Source organism: Suncus etruscus, chromosome 18 (genome assembly GCF_024139225.1).
Source record: "Suncus etruscus isolate mSunEtr1 chromosome 18, mSunEtr1.pri.cur, whole genome shotgun sequence".
Taxonomy (NCBI): Eukaryota; Metazoa; Chordata; class Mammalia; order Eulipotyphla; family Soricidae; genus Suncus; species Suncus etruscus.
The window spans coordinates 56,235,585-56,254,195 of record NC_064865.1 but is presented as its reverse complement, the minus strand read 5'-3'; the positions used below and the strand labels follow the sequence as shown (position 1 = coordinate 56,254,195).

The window sequence follows — 18,611 nt, the reverse complement described above, 5'->3', positions numbered from 1 at the left end:
CTTTCTTTCTTTCTTTCTTTCTTTCTTTCTTTCTTTCTTTCTTTCTTTCTTTCTTTCTTTCTTTCTTCCTTTCCTTTCTCTTTGGGACACACTTTGCAGCATTAAAGGGTTACTCATGGCTCTGCACTCAGAACTTACTCTTGGTAGGCTCAGGGCAACCATATGGGATATCAGGGATCGAACCCTGGTGGGCTGCATGCAAGGCAAATGCCCTCCCAATCTGCTGTTCAATCGCTCCTACCCCCCAACATTTCAACATTTTGCTGTTAATAATGTTCATGTGTGTGGTTGAGAGAGTGCAAAGTTGTGGAACATGCAAGACTGCAAGTTCCAACTAGCACTCCATGAATCCACTCCCCTGGAACCCTTGGCCCACCACCCTGAGCAGAAATCACTCGGTGTGGCTGAGCACTGCTGAGAAGCCCAAAATAATTTTTTTTTTCTCTATGTGGTGCCAAGGACCAAATCCAAGACCTCACAGTGTGATACTACTGCTCTATCATTGAACTATATCCCTACCGCCTATTTATTTATTTATTTATTTATTTATTTATTTATTTATTTATTTATTTATTAGGTTTGGGGGACTACACTCAGGGTTAGTTCTGGTTCTATGCTCAGAAATGACTCCTGGCATGGGATGCTGGGAATCAAACCTGGGTCAACCCACGTTCCTGGCTCGGCCACATGCAAAGTAGATGCCCTACTTGTTGTGCTATCACTCCACACACCCCTTTTATTTATTTATTTATTTATTTATTTATTTATTTATTTATTTATTTATTTATTTTTTGTTTTTGGGTCACACCCAGTAGCACTCAGGGGTTACTCCTGGTTCTATGCTCAGAAATCACTCCTGGCAGGCTCAGGGGACCATATGGGATGCCGGGATTTGAACCACCATCCTTCTGCATGCAAGGCAAATGCACTACCTCCATGGTATCTCTCCGGCCCCTCTTTTATTTATTTTTAATTTTTCATTCAACTCCCATTTTAATTTTTCTTTAATTTCCTTTGGGAGTGTTTAATGGGCCACACCTAACAGTGCTTGGTGACCACTCTGAGTCTGAGATAGGAGTTACTCCTAAGGGACCAGGCAGCATTGGGGATCAAACCCAGGGTCTTAGTTGTTAAATATATGAGCTCTCTCACTGAGTTTTAGTTTGAGGGACACAGGGGAGATGGCACCTCACAGAATACTCAGTAGGAATCTGAAGCCATAAGGACCAGCTGTTCCCCAGACTGTTCTTTCTTTTATTTCCATTCTTCTTTCTAATTAAAAGCTAATATTACCATAAAGATTTCCCCAAAATGCCTGTTCAAAATAAAGTGCCGAGGAAGGGAAGTTCAAGGGTAGGGCATATGGCTCTCCTGTGTGAGATCCTGGGTTTGACCCCTGGCACCAGAAAAAGGGGCAAAAATAGGAGGTGGTGACTTCACTTTGACCTGTGTTACTCTGACCCCCAAATAGTATCCACTGTGGCCAGAGGCTCCTATCCTAACACTCTTCTCCCTGGGGTAACAACCTCCTTCGGTCTCCATCTTGCCCTGGCTTGCCTTTGGGCCTGCCATGGATCACAGATGAACAGAACCACGCAGTTTGTCCCAGATGCTGACCCACTGGGTTTCTTTCCTCTGTGGTTCTGTCTGTTCCACTTGGGTGAAAGAAGAGCAGATGAAGATTCACCTTCAGCAATCAGACAGATTTATTAGGTGAGCACAAGCGACCTCTCTCCCAGGAAACTGGGGACAATGCAGCGGAAACCCAGATCGGACCCTGGGAACTCTGCAGTCCACCAGCAAGAGAAGTCTCATGCTTTCTGGAAAATGCAAATACCAGCAGATACGGTCAACCAAGCAGGGAGCACATTAGCCTTGGGGCGCCCCCCACCCAGGAGCATAAAGGAGAGTTGGGGAGAGAGAGTCCACGGAACTGACACAGTGGAAACTGGACAGCACTTAAAGCCAGATGTACATACATTTGGGGGCCTAAACTCGATATTGTGTTGAGGAAAGCAGGTGGGTATGTGATGGCAAGAGTACCTGATAAAGGGGTACAATCAGAGAAGAGGCAATTCTTGGAGATGTTCCTGAAGTGAAGATTCAAAATCAGAAGAAAGGAAAAGGTTGGAAACTTAGAGAGTCCAGAAAGAGAATTTTCTAAGCCAAGGAGAGAAAGAAGGTAGAAAGAGGGGCCACTTTTCAAACTGTGTTTAATTTTCTCCTCTTTCCCACTAGTTCCACATTCTAAGTCCTATTCATTTCAACTCTTCTCTGTACCTCCCTGCTGGCCTCTCTGATCCCATAGAATAGGGCCTTGGCTCTGAACCTCTAGAGCATGTTTAGGAAATTGGAACTAGAGGCCCTAAGAGCAGAGCAGATAATCATTCTTAGCTAGAATCACCTCTCTTCCTTCCACCATGCTGTTCCCTCCAAGTACCTGTATAGATTTCAGCCTTGGACCTTCCCTTCCCAGAATCCCTTGAGTCTTCCTCAGGCCTCAAATCCATTCCTCTCCCAGTGCCTACTCAAGTCACAAGATGGTTTTGTCCTAGCAAAATTCAACCCCTTCAACCTAACCACCTCTCCAACTGAGTTGCCCTTGGTGTTGGCTTTAGTCTCTCCCTGTAGGCTTGAATTTCAAGAAATAGGAAAATACTAGCATTTATGTAAGCATCACCTCCGGCTCCTTGAAAATTGGCACAGAACAGGCAAGTCCTACCTGCCACATTTGGTAGTAGCAGCAACACGACCTTCCCTAGATGAAGACCTTCCTACCCAATGGGAAGGAGCAGGGGTGAGAGTGAAGGAACAGAGAGAGGTTAGAACAAAAGAAAAGAGCATAGATGAGATTCCTTATGATGCCCCTTGGTTGGACTGGGTGGGAATTAGTTTAGAATGAGGGGTGTCTGTATCCCCAGAGGCAGAATCCTCCCCCATGGGGGTCAGTGGGATCTCCTTAGACAGGTTGTTGGCATTAGTAATCACGGTCACTCCCTCAGGCCCGTTTGAGATGGGGCAGATGGACAAGGGCTTTTTCCCACAGGTCCACAAGCAAAAGAAGGGCCTCAGGGGACCCGAGAAAGAGGCCTTGGGGAAGGAATAGATCAGAGACCCGTCTGTCATATTGTAGAAAGAGACGTCTCCAGACTCATAGTCCAGGAAAATGCCAACCCGCCGGGGGGGTCCTGCCAAGGGCAGAGGGGTCCTGAGTGGGGTGAGGGCCCAGTATCCATTTCCATACAACTCCACAGCCCAGAAGCCATTTTCGGGTGTCATGGGATCAAAACCTTTCTTCACCACATTCTCCTTACACACCCCGATGGCCCAGTCAGTCCTGTCTCCCACTTCCACCTCCCAGTAATGTTTCCCTGAGGTGAAGGTCTCCCGGCCCAACACGCAAGGCCAGGTGTCAAATCTTTCTGCTTTCTCGAGGATTTTCTGTCGTGAATCTTCCAGCCGGACAGATTTGGAATCTTCATACAGAAAGAGGTGAGGGTGGGCTGTGTCTGGATCTAGAGTCACATCAACTAGAGACAGAGAGAGAGAGAGAGCAAATCCTGAGTATCTGTGAGTGTTGGAAATTCTAGTCTCTCCTTTCTTCTTCAAAGTTTAGAGCACTGTTCTAGAAAATGATGGATCTTTAGGGACAAGTTGGTGGCCTGTTTCGTGGCTTTTATTTCAGGATTCATTGGCTCATGTCTGAGTTCAGTGCCCAAGGGGTGCCTTACACTAGCCATCTTCCATCTATGGACTTCAAGGAAGAGACTGGACCATTTGCCATCATTCTCCACACTCTAATCTCATCACTCAAATGGGTTTTGATTTCCAAATATTGTAGAACTTTGGATCCCTGGGCTGTCTGGGTGTTGGTAATGCCTTGGACACTCAAAGAAGTTCAGAAAGACTCACCTGCATGCAGTGCAGCCTTTTTCCATTCTGCGAAGAAAGAGAGACAGAGAAAGAAAGAGTCATTCACAAACTTTATAACAGAGAAAACCATGTGAGTGAAATAAGGAAGAGAAGCAAGCACTTACTGAGGTCTTCCAGGAGTTTCTCTAGAAAACAAAGAGCAATGCCTTAGTGACCTTTTACCATGGCCCACTCCCCACATAGCAGAGAACTCAAATGGCTTCCACAGCTACCAGCCAGGTTACTTCAATGTTATCAGCAAACGAAGAACAAGGATGTTGCTTTGGTTTGGTTTCTAAGAACTATCCAGGAAGTTTTCAACTGGCTTGGGAACAGATCTTTAGAAATCACTGCTGGGAAAGTGAGTTTGCAGTGACAATTGCATCTGATCACGAGTGGGGAGTGAATATAGCGTCTTGTGGTTTATTCAGAATTGTTTTTTATGCCTCCTCTACTGAAAACCCCCGTTTTAATTTATAAAGGGTGTCAGGGACTTGAGAAGTCTGCTCTTCAAATTTTAGAATCAGGAAATTTCTTGTTGGCCATATTCCCAAAGCACTTGAAACTCAGCTTACTTGGAAGCATTTCCAAGGAAGAAGCACCTAAAACTCTCTGACTTACCTTTAGAGCTGTATTTTTCCTCCCTTTCTCGGGATCTTTCCTTGTAGAGTCTCCAAGTGAAAAATACGGAGGCAATAGAAAGAAGTCCAAGGACCACCACGACAACGATCACAATGATCATCCAGGGAGTGAGTCTCGGGAAGATGGAAGCTAAAATGAAGATCCCCAAACAACATTTGTTAAGAAATAGAGCAAGTCTAGCTCTGAATTCCAAGGGAGATTAGAAATGGGATTGACCTAGATTTCTCTCATTCCTCCCTGAAAAGACCCAAATCACATCCTCCCCATCCAGGACCACTTTGAACTTTGCAGAAAATTTCTATCTTAACATAGAAGAGCAAAAAAATGAGAGGAATGAAAATGAACAAGAGTCATTTGGGGACAAGACTAACCTGTGACATCAAGAATATAATGAATCAATGGAAATTCCTCCTTAACTCTCACTGCAACATGAAAGCCAAGAGGGAGACAGAGGTAAATAAGGAAACAGACAGGTCCCCTCTGTGTGCAATAAAATAGGCTCACCAACTAACATAGAAATCAAGGTTCTAGTCTGAATATTTAGGATTGTCATGAGCATAATGAATGAGCTTGTTTCCCAGAGGATCCTGGAAACCTCCTCAGAGTTCTAGCATGAAATGGGAAAGAGAGAGGGAGCAAGGATAGAAGCAATACAATTAGAAAAATAATTTAGTCTTGTTCACTAAGGGAGAAAAGACTGCATCAGAATGACTCCCAAGGGGGAAAGCTGCTATATTAGGGGCCAGAGTGATAGCATGGTGGGTCTTGAAAGCAGCCATTCTGGGTTCGATCCCCAGCATCCCATATGGTCTCTTGAGCGAGTCAGGAATAGCCAGGAGTAGCCCGTGACTGGGCCCCAAACCAAAATCCAAAAAGAGAAAAGAAAAAGCTTCCTCTCTACGACATAAAATCTTACAATGAAAACTCACTAGGGTTTTACTCTTACAATCTACATAGGCTTCTATTACAAATTTGTGAATTCTTACAAATCTTACAATTCTTACAACCCTAGAAATTCTTATAAACTCTTACCATATGAATTCGTGTTTCACCTGGGGAAACACTGATTTCACTTACCTGGTACAGAGATCTCAACTTCCTTTCTCTGACCCAGAAGCAGGTTCTGAATGCCGCAGGACACATTTCCTGGAACGGAGTTCCTGAGGGTGATTGAAGCAGCTACAGAGAATAGACCATCTTCATCAGGAGTCCTGGATTCTGACGTGGATGGCAACTTCTCTCCCTCAGAAGTTCTCCACTGCACCTGGGGTTCTGGGTACCAGCCTTTTGAGGTACATTTCAGCAGGACCTCTCCACTCTCTTGAACTTCCATGTGGACATGAGGATCGGAACCCAGAGCTGTGGAGAGAGGGGCTAGCCTTACCCCTGTGAGCCTTATCATCACAGGGTTGCAGAGTTTGAAAAACAGAAGCCCAAGGGGACTGGAATGAGGAAAAGCCACCTCAGTTCTTCACACTTAAAGTAAAAAGCTGTTCGGACTAGAGTATTGTACAGTGGGTAGGTACAGGGATGACCAGAGTTTGATTCCCAGAATCCCATGTGGTCCTCTGAGAATCACCAGGAATGATCTTAGAATCAGAAGTAAATTCTAAGCATGTGGGCTGTGACACAAAAACAGAGACAACCAAAAAAAGGAAAGAAAGGAAGGAAGGAAGAAAAAAAAGGGAGGAGGGAAGGGGAAGGAGGAAGGAAAGGAAAGAGAGAAAGAAAGAAATGAATAAAAAGAAAGAAAGAAAAAGAAAAGAAGAAAGAAAGAAACAGAAGAAAATATTCAGAAAAAAACAGCCACTTTCTTATAAGTCACTGCTTTTCTTATAAGTCAGGCCTCTGCTTTCTCTCCTGAAGTTTATTTTACTGTTACTATTACTATTTCTTCCAGAACATTGGAATGACTTGACTTCCAGAATAATCAAGAGTGCTAAGGAGTACTCACTTTAAAAGCACCTGCACTAAAATTGAAAGGATACAGAGAAGATTAGGGGCCCTGCACAAGAATGTGTCAAGTGGTTCATAGTATTAAAAACTGATGCTAAAGATCTGATCTTTAAGAAAGATCTTAACTCTGATCTTAAGAAACCAGTTAGCCTCCAAGTCAGTCTCACTGTAATGGGGAAAACTGGTCACAATTTGCATGCTCCACTTTGGACCTTGACTTTGCAAGTACAAACAAATCTACCTCCATGGCAGTTACACATTTATTTTATGGAAAACTGGGGTAATGCTTGTCCTTGACTGGACAGGAGAGGAGGAAAGAAAAACTCTCTAGGAAGGACACTCACTTTCTTGCCACACTCCATGCAACCTCCACGGATCTCTCAAGCCTTCCAAGTTAGAAGCGACTGGTGCAGAAGGAATTTGGTGGTTCCCAAGGAAAAGAACCTCATAAATAGTTCTACTCACCAGCCACCTGCAGGTGCACCACCGCCTCCTCGAAGTTCTCCTGCTCCCGAAAGAAGCAACGGTACTCCCCATCATCCTGCACTTTGATCCCGTGGATCCTGACAGCCACCTGGCCCAGGCTGATATCTTTCTTCACCATCGTGGCTCTGCCATGATACTCGGCCATCTGCTCTGCCTCCTGCACTTTCCCATCCCGATGGACCAGCACAGCCTCTGACACCTTCTTCCTGAACCAGCGCACTTCCATGTTTTCGGCGCTCACGTTGGGAGACAGGTGACAAGGCAGCTCGACATCTTTGCCCACTAGGGCTAGGATGGGCTCCGACGGTCCCACCACATCAAAGTGAGCTGCCAATGAATCGGAAAGATGGCAGCATTTGTGGGTAGGAGAGTGGGGCATAGGCAGGGACCCCATCTGCAAAGGGCAAAGGGCCCCTCTCTTTCACTCACTCCTTGAATTGCAGGAGGAAAAATTGGACACCCTAGAGGAGGACCCTTGGGACAACCAATGGATGGAGGTGTTTGTTTTTACTGAGCCAGTTCACCCCTGGAGACCAGAGCTAGACCAGCAGGAACCTACCAGAATCCAGAGTGGGCAGCCAGAGGAGGAGGAGGAGGGTGAGAAGACAGGACGAGAGGCAGGAGTTCTCCATCTTCAGTCTGCCACCACCCACACTGACTGGGGTCCCAGCACTCCAGTCTAAAGATAAACAGATGTGAGAGATGTGGGCTTCCTAGACGTGTTCCCCAAGTTCTCCCCACTGTTCTAACCAATGTGGAACATACTAGATTTTTGCACCTGAACCCTGTTTCCCTCTGTTTCCCCCTTTAGGCTGCTGGCCAGTGGCACCTCCATGACAATATAATTAGTCACAATGAACAAAATGCCCCCCAAGTCCCCAAAGAAACTGAAAAGAAGGAAATTGGGAAGCACAATACTCTTTAATGGGTTGCCCATTGGAAACACATCTGAGAAACTCCTCATTAAAAGCAGTTTTATTTTGGGGGGGGGATGCTGGAGCAGTGGCACAAGCGGTAAGGAGTCTGCCTTGCATGCACTAGCCTAGGATGAACCACAGTTCAATCCCCTGGCGTCCCATATGGTCCCCCAAGCCAGGAGCAATTTCTGAGTGCATAGCCAGGAGTAACCCCTGAGCATCACCTGGTATAGCTGAAAAAGAAAAAAAAAAGACAGTTTTTGGGGGAAATGAGGTGAGTGACATCTGGCTGTGCTTAGGGCTTCCTTATGACTTTGTGTTCAGAGATTACCCCTATGGAATTTAGGATTGAAACCAGATCAGCTGCATGCAAGGCACAGCATTTTAACTGCCATAATTTCCCTCTGGCCCTAGAAAGAAGAAAAGCAGTCTTCTTTCAAGGTCATTCATATCTAAGCAAAACAAAGCAAGAGATGGAAGCAGACATGGCTCTCAGAACAATGAACTGGAAGAAAGAGATGGAACAAGAAAAAGGCCTGAAAGCAGGATAAATAGAGCAAGGAAGGGGTCTGAAGAGAGCTTAAGCGGGGCCAGAGCAGAGGTATATTAGGAGGAAGGAGCCCCCTGAGAGAGTTCACCCTTCCTGGCTGCTGGTTTTCTACAGGGCATGGAGCTAAGCAGAGACACTCACCTCTCTTTGGAGATGGAGGCACCAGTGAGAAGACAGTTGTGTTCCTACAGACAAAAGTTAAACCTACAGAAGGAAGGAGGAAATGTTCTCAGGAAACTTGCCCACAGGCAGGGTTTGCTTCTAAACCACAATCAAAACTGCTTTGTTGGAAAGTTTCTATGGTTAAAGAGTTTTGAATTTGGACAGATTCAGAGTGGTCAGAGATCAGGCAAAAGTGTGTTTTGACTTAGTAACAAAAAAGGTAAAATGAAGGGATAGAGAGATAGTAGGAAATTCATTTGGCTTTGCATGCAGTTGGCCTGACAACCCAGATGGTCCCCCAACCCTGCCAGAAGCGATTTCTGAGGACCGAGCCAGAAGTGACCCCTGAACATCACTGGGTGTGGCCAAAAATAATAAAATAAAATAAATAAAATAAAGTGGTATGTGATTTGCGCTTCTGGCGGTTGAAAAAACAAAAGGAATGTGTGAGAAGGATTTGGTTTTTCGGGCCTCAAAGTTGCTTCCTTGCCAGAATTCCACCTCCAAAAGCAATTCTTAATTTTTTTCTGTTATTTGGGGCTACGATTTTATTGTTATGGGAACTGCTTTTAAATAGAGAAAAGCACTTTTAACAACTAGAAGTCATCTATAGAGTCACTAGCAAATGTTAACTACTATTCACATTGGAGCAGCATTCATTTCGTTTTTATTCTCTGCTTATATCCATCAAGAAAAGAATTGAGAACCAGAGAGACAGTGAGTTGAATACATGTTTTGCCTGCAGGAGACCTAGAGTTGCTGGTTTTGCAAGTATCACCGGAACTAAACAGAAATTTCAGTCAGTGGGCCTTTGAAACCAAACAGATTATAAACCACTTTTTTAAAGCAAACCACAGAACTGGCAAGACTTTGCACCTAATTCAGACATCAGCTACTTAACAATTGTTTGGTATGTTTAGCTACTTAATATTAATTAGTTTACTAAATCAGGCATCAGCTACTTACAATTGTGGTTTGCTGTCCAGAAACCACAGTTCTGGTTGTGTTTACACAGTTTACACAGTGGTGGAACATCTGGAGATTTTGCCTCAAAATAGAAACCCAGTACTTTACACATAAATCTTAGCCACCCATATTGTTGGCAATTTCCTGCTGTGTCTAGCCACCGAGTCAAGTGACAGGAGTCTATTGCCAACTTCTCTTCCGGGAATACTGACCTTATCACTCCATCATTGAAAATGTTCTCACTATATCCTGCCAGCACCAAGAGTTCCTGTCCTTCATTGCCACTATAGGATGGAGGAAATGGACCAGAATTATTGGCTTCCTATGTATTTATATGAAAGATTTTTAAATCATTAACCATTCAATGTATTCTGGACTCCCCACTTTATTCTTTTTCTTTTGCTTTTTTGGAAAGATTTGGGTGCTGTTTCTTAGCAGCCTCTCTGAGCTTATTTATACAATTAATTTGTCAACCGTTCATTATTATTGTAACAAAGGTCTTTCACTACCCCAATTTGTTCTTTGTCCTTTCATTTGGAACTATCATGAAGATTCGCAAAAGCTCCCGTGGACTCAGCAGATGGTCAAGAAAATAACTTTTCTCAGAGGCAAATCTGATGATGGCGTTTTGGTCTTAAAAGCTCTGACAGGTCACAGAATAGTGGCCCAAGTTAAGGCCCTGTAATTTGGTAAAAAAAAAAAAAAAAAAAGTGCTGTAGGATCTAGTGGCTTTTCTGCCTCTCAGCCCTTCCTACCTACCCTCTGGATTTCCACTCTCAATGCCTTCCAGGCCTCCAGGGAGAAAGACAGAGCCCTTCTTCTTAGAACAGGCTTTTTCCTTTTATCTGCCAAAGCTTACTGAAGAGGAGCCTCTACCTCAATTCCAGAGTTTCTCCTGATTCAATTCTGTTACCTCATTGGCACCCCACCCAAAGGCCCTGACTTCGACATTAAAAGGAATCCCTGGTGCTGCCTGATGCATATGAAAAACTGAAAATTTGAGTTTCGTGATTCATTCCTGAGAAGACAATCAGATGTGTCCCCCCCAAATAAAGCACTTAATTTCATTATACATAAGATTTGATCAAATATAACCTTCTGTGACCTTTGCCCGCCAAGTGAAATTCACTCCCAGGAAGCGGGGAGGAATTTGTTCTGAGACTTAACTGCTTCCTGGTCTCCTTTTGCTGGCACATTCTTGCCTTAGCCCTACTTCCAAAAACAGATATTTCTTTTCCTGTCTTATTTTCAAGCCTATCAATCTCTCTGCAATGGAAAGTTTGAATTTCTGATTTCTCCCCTGTGTAGAAACTAGAGAAGAATTTAAATCAATTTAAATCAAATCAGTTGGCCTTTGGTGTTCTTCTGTTGCAGTACCTTTGCCACACTCTTGGCTTTACTTTATCCTTAACACTCAAAGCTATTACTTCTGATCTCTGTTCTGTAATTGTAAAAAAAAAATCTCATGGGAGAAAAAATATATCTTTATTTTTAATAGAAAAACTTTATTTGCACTGATGGGAGGAAGTGAGAAGAAAATAGAAAAGAAAAGAAACAGGGAAATAAAAGCAAATAATCTTATAAGTGAGCAAACATTAGAGACTCCATCTTGCTCTTCACACACAAGATTCTTCTAACTGCTCTTTCTGTCTTGGTCTTCATCTCTCATTCTACAAGAATTTTTCATGCTCTGTGTGTGTAATGTTGAACCTGGCCCTGTTAGGCATGGAGATGATGGGGAGTGTGAGGAAGCTAAAGGCCCTGGGAGAACATTCCTGGAATTTTTCATGTCTAAGGACTATTCACGCCCTTGGACAAAAGTTAGCAGCAGGCCCTCTGGAAGGAAGGAATCTTTAAGATCATTTTCCAAAGCCTGGAGAAGATGATTATCTGACCGCATCAGGTGGCCACACTTCAAGAATTTATTATCCGGGCCAGAGAGATAGCACAGTGGTAGGGCATTTGTCTTACAAGTGGCTTATCTGGGAATGACCTGGTCCAATTCTAGCACCCATATGGTCCCCCAGCCTGCCAGGGATGATTTCTGAGTGCAGATCTAGGAGTAACCCCTGAGCACCGCTGCATATGACCCTACAACCAATCAATCGATTAATCAATCAATAAAATTAAAAACAAAAAAAGAATCTATTATTACTGGAGCCAGCTTAAAGGGCCTTGAGACAGAATGCCCTGCATGGCACCAGCACCCAAACAGAGAGATCTCTCTCTTTGTATTTAGTTTTGGAGTGGGGGACACATCCAGCGATGCTCAAGATCTACTCCTGGCTCTGCATTCAGAAATTACTCTGGGGACTGGAGAGATAGCATGTAGTTAAGGTGCTTGCCTGCAATCAGAAATTACTCCGGGGGGGGGGCCGGAGAGATAGCACAGTGGTATGGCTTTTGCCTTGCATGAAGCTAACCCGGGACAGACAGAATACCACCGGCTATGACACCCCCCACCCCAAAGAAAAGAAGAAGTTACTCCAGTCAGTTTTCAGGGGACCATAAGGGATGCCTGATACTGAACCTGGTTCAGGGTGTGCAAGGTGAATGCCCTACCTGCCGCACTATCTTTTCAGTCCCTAATCATAAATCTCTTTAATTTACTTTTCCAGCCAGCCCTATTGAAAGCTCTAATCTAAAAACAAAAAGTAGTATTGTTTGTTTATTTTTAGGACAAGAAATCCATCATTTCCTCTGGTTGCCAAGTCTTGAGTGAGCTTCTTTTTGCTCACATCAACCCTTATCTTCTGAGTAATTGGTCTTTGAGTGAACAGTACCTGACCTGGGGTTTGGTGACAATATTTGAAATTCAGGTTCTTACATAGCAACCATAGTTCAGCCAAATCTATGAGTCATTTCTACAGAACCAACAGTTTCCTGTCCCACACTGTGAATGATGAGTGACTCCTTTATGAGGTGGACCTATGAGGTATTCCTGCTGCTATTCCCAGACCATAACAGAATAAAAGCAGGCACTTTGTTCTAGACTTCAAAGCTGTTTGGTCAGAGGGATGTGTTGTGCTCCAAATAAAAGCAGACCTACTGACAAAATATCAGGACTCCCTCTCCTTCTTTTCACACACTTTTCAATTTAATGTCTATTCTTGACTGCAAGTCCACGCTTGTGCTCTTATTGTATATATGGTCTTTATTTTATTGAGTCAAACACTTGCTGCTTTTCTTTTCAAAATCCGTTTTCAAGGCAGTATGTGGGTTAAGTTGCATGCAGCCAATCTGGTATTATTCCTAGTATTGCAGAACACTCCAGCATTGCTGTGTGGACCCTGGAGAAAAAATCACTGCCAGGTGTAGCCATGGAGGCCCCCAGAGAACTCTGGAGGGTCCAGATAATCCAAACCTTGTAAGGCCTGAGCAGCATTTCATCTATTACTTCCCTCCCCCAATTTCCTGTTTTGATCACCTTGAGAGGCAGACCTACCCACATCTGGGAGGGATCTTTGGCTTCCCATTTTGCTGACCTAGAGGTAAAAGGGGGTTGCCTGAGGGGCAAGAAAGAGAGAGACTGGGGAAGATTGAGCAAGAGGATTGAGAGAGGGATTCAGCAAGAGAGGAGGCTGGTAGAGACAGGTTTGAATGCAGGGCTACTTATGGAGCAGCCTTAAAAGGTTAAAAGCTTAGGAGTCACACATGGTAGCTAGGACCTTAATAAAGTTGATGTCTCCTGAAACCTGACTGCTTGTGGAGCATTTCCTCACCATCACCCTGAGACCGCTGCCTGGAGGGGGTTGACGGCGCGTGGCCTAGGTGGCAGAGAAAGGCCTCTCCATCCATCCATTTCACTATCCTTCATCAACTACTATCAAGACTTATAATTACAATTTTTTTCAACACCCATCCTCTGGCCCATGCATTGAACTGTCTTCCTGGTTGGCTATAATCACCAGGAAAATGTCCATCCAGTGTCTACCCTGCCTTCCTAGAAGTCCCCCAAAATATCCTTTTTTGTTTATGTGGTTATTTTTGTTTATTCTTTTTTTGGGGGGCACACCCTATTATGCTCAGTGTACTCCTGGCTCTGCACTCAGGAATCACTCCTAGTGGTGCTCAGGGATGGATGTGGATGGATGCTGTGGATGGAACCTGGGTCAGCTGCATGCATGGCAAATGCCCTACTTGCTGAACTATCCTTCTGGCCCTTAGGTGGCTATTTCTTGTCATGACCATTTCTCATCAATGCACAATTATGATCAGTGATGGTTTTGTTTTTCTGTGTATTAAGTGCATATGTCAGTTCAGTTCGGCTAGGCAAAAGGCTATCCAGACAGCTGACAAATGATTAGTTCTGGGTGGTTCTGTGAGAATGTTTCTAGAAGATAGTTGACTTGGCAGACTGAGTAAAGAAGATAATGATGCTGGTGGGCACTATCAAGTCTACTGAGGATTTGACTCTCTCTCTCCCGCTCCCTACTCTACAAATTACCCTACAAGGTTAATATGGAGAAAGGGCAAATTTGTTCTTTGAACTGCTACATCCATTCTCTCTCATCACTCAAGGGGGCTTCCGGTTCTCCACTCTTTGGACTCCTTACTTCCTGTTCTCAATGTTTCCAGTTCTCAATGTTGCTCGTTCTCCATGCTCTGGGGCCTCTGGCATTAGTATCCCTTGCTCTCAGGCCTTTACAGTTGGACTGGAACGTTCCCACCAATTTTCCTGGGCCTCCAGTTTGCAGACTGTGGGACGATTTGGCTTCTGTGATCACATGAGTAAGTCTGCTTCTGTTTGTGTTCCATGGTTCTGCTTCTTTGAAAGGAGCTGACTAATATAATTCTCATTTCATCAAAAGAAATATATCACTTTTGCTCAATATTTCCAATATCCTATGCTTATATAGCCATAATTTTATTATTATGAAAATTATTTTGGGTTTGGAGTTATAACTGGCAGTGCTCAGGGTTTCTTCATGCTCTGTACTCACACTTGACAGTGCTAAGGAAACCATATGTGGTATTGGTAATTAGGTCTGTCTGTGTCTAAGGCAAGTATTTTAAAGGTGCTACCCTTTCCTGGCCAACTGGTGAACCTCCAAATAGTTTTCGTAGTTAAATCTCAGATTTCTTGCTGTAATGGAATCTCAGATTCCATCCCACCATAGAAGCATAGAAGTAGCTGTTGTTGTTGTTGTTGTTGTTGTTCTTCTTCTTCTTCTTCTTCTTCTTCTTCTTCTTGGTTTTTGGGTCACACCTGGATCAGCCACATGAAAGACAAATGTCCTACCACTGCACTATCACTCTGTCCCAGAAGTACTGCTGAAATGAGTGAGCATATACATTATGAGGAAAGGATGTCTTTTTGGGAATTAGTGGGTTGGACTTTACTCAGTTATGCTCAGGGTTTACTTCTGGTTCTGGTTCAGGAATTACCCCTAGTAGTATTTGGGGGAACATATGGGATACCAGGGATTGAACCCAGATTGGATGCACGCAGAGCAAATACCCTACTTGCTCTACTCTATCTCCAGCTCCAAATGAGGGGTCATATCATGGATTTTGGGAGACAGGCATGTAGCTCAGTAGTAGGGTGCTTGCACCTGCATGTGAGTCTTTGAGTCCAATCCAACACCTTCACATAAATGTTTATATACATATTCTGAGTTATTTGAATGAAGTAGGATTAGGACTCTCCTTGCTGGTGCTCAGGAAGTTTCTCCTGCTCCATTTTCAGAATCTGTGAGTGAAAGAGACAGCATTTGAACTGTGAGAAATACTTGTATGCACATTGATAAGATTACAGAGTGATGCTCTCTTCCTAACTCCATTCTAACTACAGAATGGCCTTGTCTGTTGAGGTTGGTTCTGCCCCCACAATGTTCAGAACAGATCATCTGAGGGCTGACTTTGGCTCAAGGTCTTGAACTCACTGCTTATGCATGTGGTTAAGCCAACCTGGAGATAAGTGATTTGATGTCTGTGCAGAGAAAGGTTTAGTGGGGGTGGAAAGGAGTTTCATGTGATTTGGGGACCAGGAGAATGAGGTCTGGTTGCATGGTAACGCCTCTGAGTCATGTTCCCAGAAGCATTTTGAAGTGGAGTGTTCCTAGAATAACAGAGCAACGAATAGGGAATTTCGGGGAGCTAATCAAGTGAGGTTGGATGGAGTGAAGGAGAAATAGGAGGATTCAGGAAAAGAATCAGGGCGTGTGAATCACTGACTTTGTCCCAGAATTTACCCCACAGCCAGTTGTTTTTGTTATCTGCCAAATAATGCGTTTACTCTGGTGGACAGGCTAGAGAAAACATGAAAATATTAGAGTCTTTAGGAGCTGATTTCCTCATTTCCTCTTAATCTATCACTCTTGTTCCCACATTAGACTCTCTCTTAACTGAGTCCTTTCCCTCCAAAGAAAACAGACATTGAGACATATATTTGGATACAAGTAATATATTTGGGAAATGATTCCAAAAAACATTATAAGGAAGTGAGAAGATGAGCCAGGGAAGAGCCACCAGTGTGTTTGACTATAATTGGGTTTACCTCTGTGAGCACCTGGGTTTCAATCTCGGAGAGACTGTATGGAACAGGAAATTAGCCAATTCAGAATTGTCACTGAGAGATGGGGAATCAGAATGTATCGACAATCCAGCCCCACTTTGGCCAAAAATCTTCTAGAATGAATATTGACAGGGAAAGTATGTAGGGAGAGAGCACACAAGAATTTGAGTTACATCAAAATGGAGATACATAAAACTATCTGGTGTGTTGTGCTCGCTTTGGCAACACATATACTAAAATTGGAACGATACAGAGAAGATTAGCATGGCCCCTGTGCAAGGATGACACACAAATTCGTGAAGCATTCCATATTTAAAATAAAAACTATCTGGTGTGTATATATATGTTATTTGAATTAAGGAAGTGTAGGAGGGGAGAGAGATGGAGGAAGAGAGACAGTGACAATGAAGTGAGAAATTCATGAGGTATCTTTTTTTCTCCAAAGAAATGAAACATCATTGAACCATCAGTGATTCTGAGACACCTTTCCAGTCCTTTCACTGGATTCCACACCCCTAAACTTCATTCCTCTTCCATCCCTATACTCACTGTTCTAATCCTCGGACACATGTATTCCTGTGTCTTCCAGTTACTTGGAGGAAGAGAGATGGGTCAACAAAAATTTTGTAAGACTCTTGTAATAGACCAGTAGTCCCCTCTCCATCCACATCATGCAAATCTGTTAGTATTTTTACTTTTCTTTGGTATCCCAAGGCTTTAAATCCATTGGCTATAGGAATTAAGAGTCTCAAAGGAGTGAAGAGCTACTAACCAGTACACAACTGGGCTTTTTCCATTCAGCATGAACAGAGCTTTTATAATCAATGCAAAATGTCTTGTTAGAACATTAGGAGGAAACCCCAGAATTCTCCAAGGCATTTGATGAATTTCAATGGAAAACAAACAGTGGTAAACCAGTGAAGATTTTGGAATTAAGAGCGTGAACACGAGTTGAAATGAGTTCATGGGGCATACAATGGAATGACTGTTACCTTCTGTGAATATGTGATTACTGAAAACTGGTCAATACAACATGAATAAAGATGCCTTTTGTTTCATTTTTTTTTTCTTAGAAATCACCAGGAAATTCCTTTTGGCTTGAGATCCTAAAAGATTTTTTCCTTTATCTAAGTAACTAAAAGTCTATTTGGCAAATTGGGAGTGGATGGAAGAGAGCATTAGAGGCCAGAGGTGAGGTTCTGACTTATTTTGAACAGGCTGAAGATTACCTGTAGTCAAATTCAGTTGAATTTGTCACAGGAGTATGAATTTTCACACTTGTCACTGTAGTAAGAATTTTCACACTTGTCACAGAATTTCCCATGTGGTTAGAGATATGGGGTAAGTTTCAGGGAGCGGATGATGGGAGGGGAATCTATAGGACCTAGTTATGTGCTGGGTACTTTGGAAGAGATTCAAAGAAGAAAGGACTTTCTCTTGTGCAAGCAAAGAAATGTTATATGACTGAATAGTTCAATATTCTTCATTAGGAAGCGGAAGAAGAGATAGGCTGAGATTACCACTAGTAAAGATTATCATTGCCCAGTTAGCCAAGAAAGATGAAGGCCGTCATCATGTACTCTGAACAATGTTCTCTCCACTTACTGCTTTTGTATGCACATTGATATGATTAAAGGGTAACCCTCTCATCCTACTGCTCCCCCGATGTTCAGAACAGGTCATCGTAAAATATGCCTGTCACTTTGGCCTGTGGAATTTTTGAAGCTAAGGTCAAAGAGGTACTAAAGGATGATGAAAAGGTCTTTTACAAAGCATACAAAGCATATGCATCAGCCCTTTGAGCTTTGGAATTAAATATATATAAAACGTCTATATGTAATAATATATAAATACAATAAATATATATAAATATATATGTAATTTCTGGGAGTCAGAGCAAGGAGGGCTTTTGCCTTGCATGCAGCTGACCAAGTTCAATCCTTAGCATGCCATATGGTTCCCTGAACCTGCCAAGAGTGATTTCTGAGTGCATAGTCAGGAACAATACTCCTGAGTGCTGCCAGTGTGGTCCAAAAATCAAATATATATATATATATATATATATATATATACATACACATATATATAGGTGCATATATGTAATATATATTTCTTTTTCTGTACAGTTTTATCACTGGATGGATGATTATATAAAATCCCCAATACTATTACTTAAGCTGTTCTTTTAGGTCAACTGTAGAATCCTCTGTGTGAGGGGCCGGGCGGTGGCACTAGAGGTAAGGTGCGCTATCCTTGGACGGAACGAGGTTCGATCCCCGGCGTCCCATATGGTCCCCCAAGCCAGGAGCGACTTCTGAGCGCATAGCCAGGAGTAACCCCTGAGCGTCACCGGGTGTGGCCCAAAAATCAAAAAAAAAAAAAAGAAAAAAAAGAATCCTCTGTTGGGTCTCAATACTATTTGCATCCCCAGAGGTTGTTGGCTATAAGTACAACTCCTAAAGTCAAAAAGGGGGGGGGGGGTTGGTGGAGAGATAGCACGGAG

General features: G+C 43.3%; 3 protein-coding genes and 2 non-coding genes across 5 annotated transcripts in view; 3 read left to right on the top strand and 2 right to left on the bottom strand.

Moving 5' to 3' along the window:
* The window catches only part of LOC125996117 (histone H2A type 1-B), a 949,462-nt gene that overhangs the window by 636,468 nt on the left and 294,383 nt on the right, over window positions 1-18,611 (top strand). The window lies entirely within an intron of this gene.
* LOC125996127 (histone H2A type 1-C) overlaps window positions 1-18,611 on the bottom strand; it is a 363,461-nt gene that overhangs the window by 128,216 nt on the left and 216,634 nt on the right. The window lies entirely within an intron of this gene.
* Window positions 2,857-17,432, bottom strand: BTN1A1 (butyrophilin subfamily 1 member A1). Its single transcript, XM_049764826.1, has 11 exons — window positions 17,338-17,432; window positions 13,037-13,097; window positions 9,804-9,913; window positions 7,762-7,883; window positions 7,556-7,675; window positions 6,976-7,323; window positions 5,632-5,913; window positions 4,534-4,683; window positions 4,038-4,058; window positions 3,913-3,939; window positions 2,857-3,530 (listed from the first exon to the last, which is right to left on the bottom strand). Exons 1-11 carry the CDS (start codon window positions 17,430-17,432, stop codon window positions 2,857-2,859), a joined length of 2,010 nt encoding a protein of 669 aa, XP_049620783.1.
* Window positions 6,501-6,604, top strand: LOC125996821 (U6 spliceosomal RNA). The gene has a single exon (XR_007491490.1). It is a non-coding gene; the product is annotated as a U6 spliceosomal RNA (small nuclear RNA).
* Window positions 16,318-16,424, top strand: LOC125996679 (U6 spliceosomal RNA). The gene has a single exon (XR_007491361.1). It is a non-coding gene; the product is annotated as a U6 spliceosomal RNA (small nuclear RNA).

Coding starts and splice junctions, on each gene's coding strand:
- BTN1A1 (XM_049764826.1), bottom strand. CDS start 17,432: ATGGGAAATTCTGTGACAAGTGTGAAAATTCTTACTACAGTGACAAGT. Junction 5,914..6,975: donor GGTGCACCTGCAGGTGGCTG/GTGAGTAGAACT, acceptor CTCTCTCCACAG/CTCTGGGTTCCGATCCTCAT. Junction 4,684..5,631: donor AGTTGAGATCTCTGTACCAG/GTAAGTGAAATC, acceptor TCTTCATTTTAG/CTTCCATCTTCCCGAGACTC.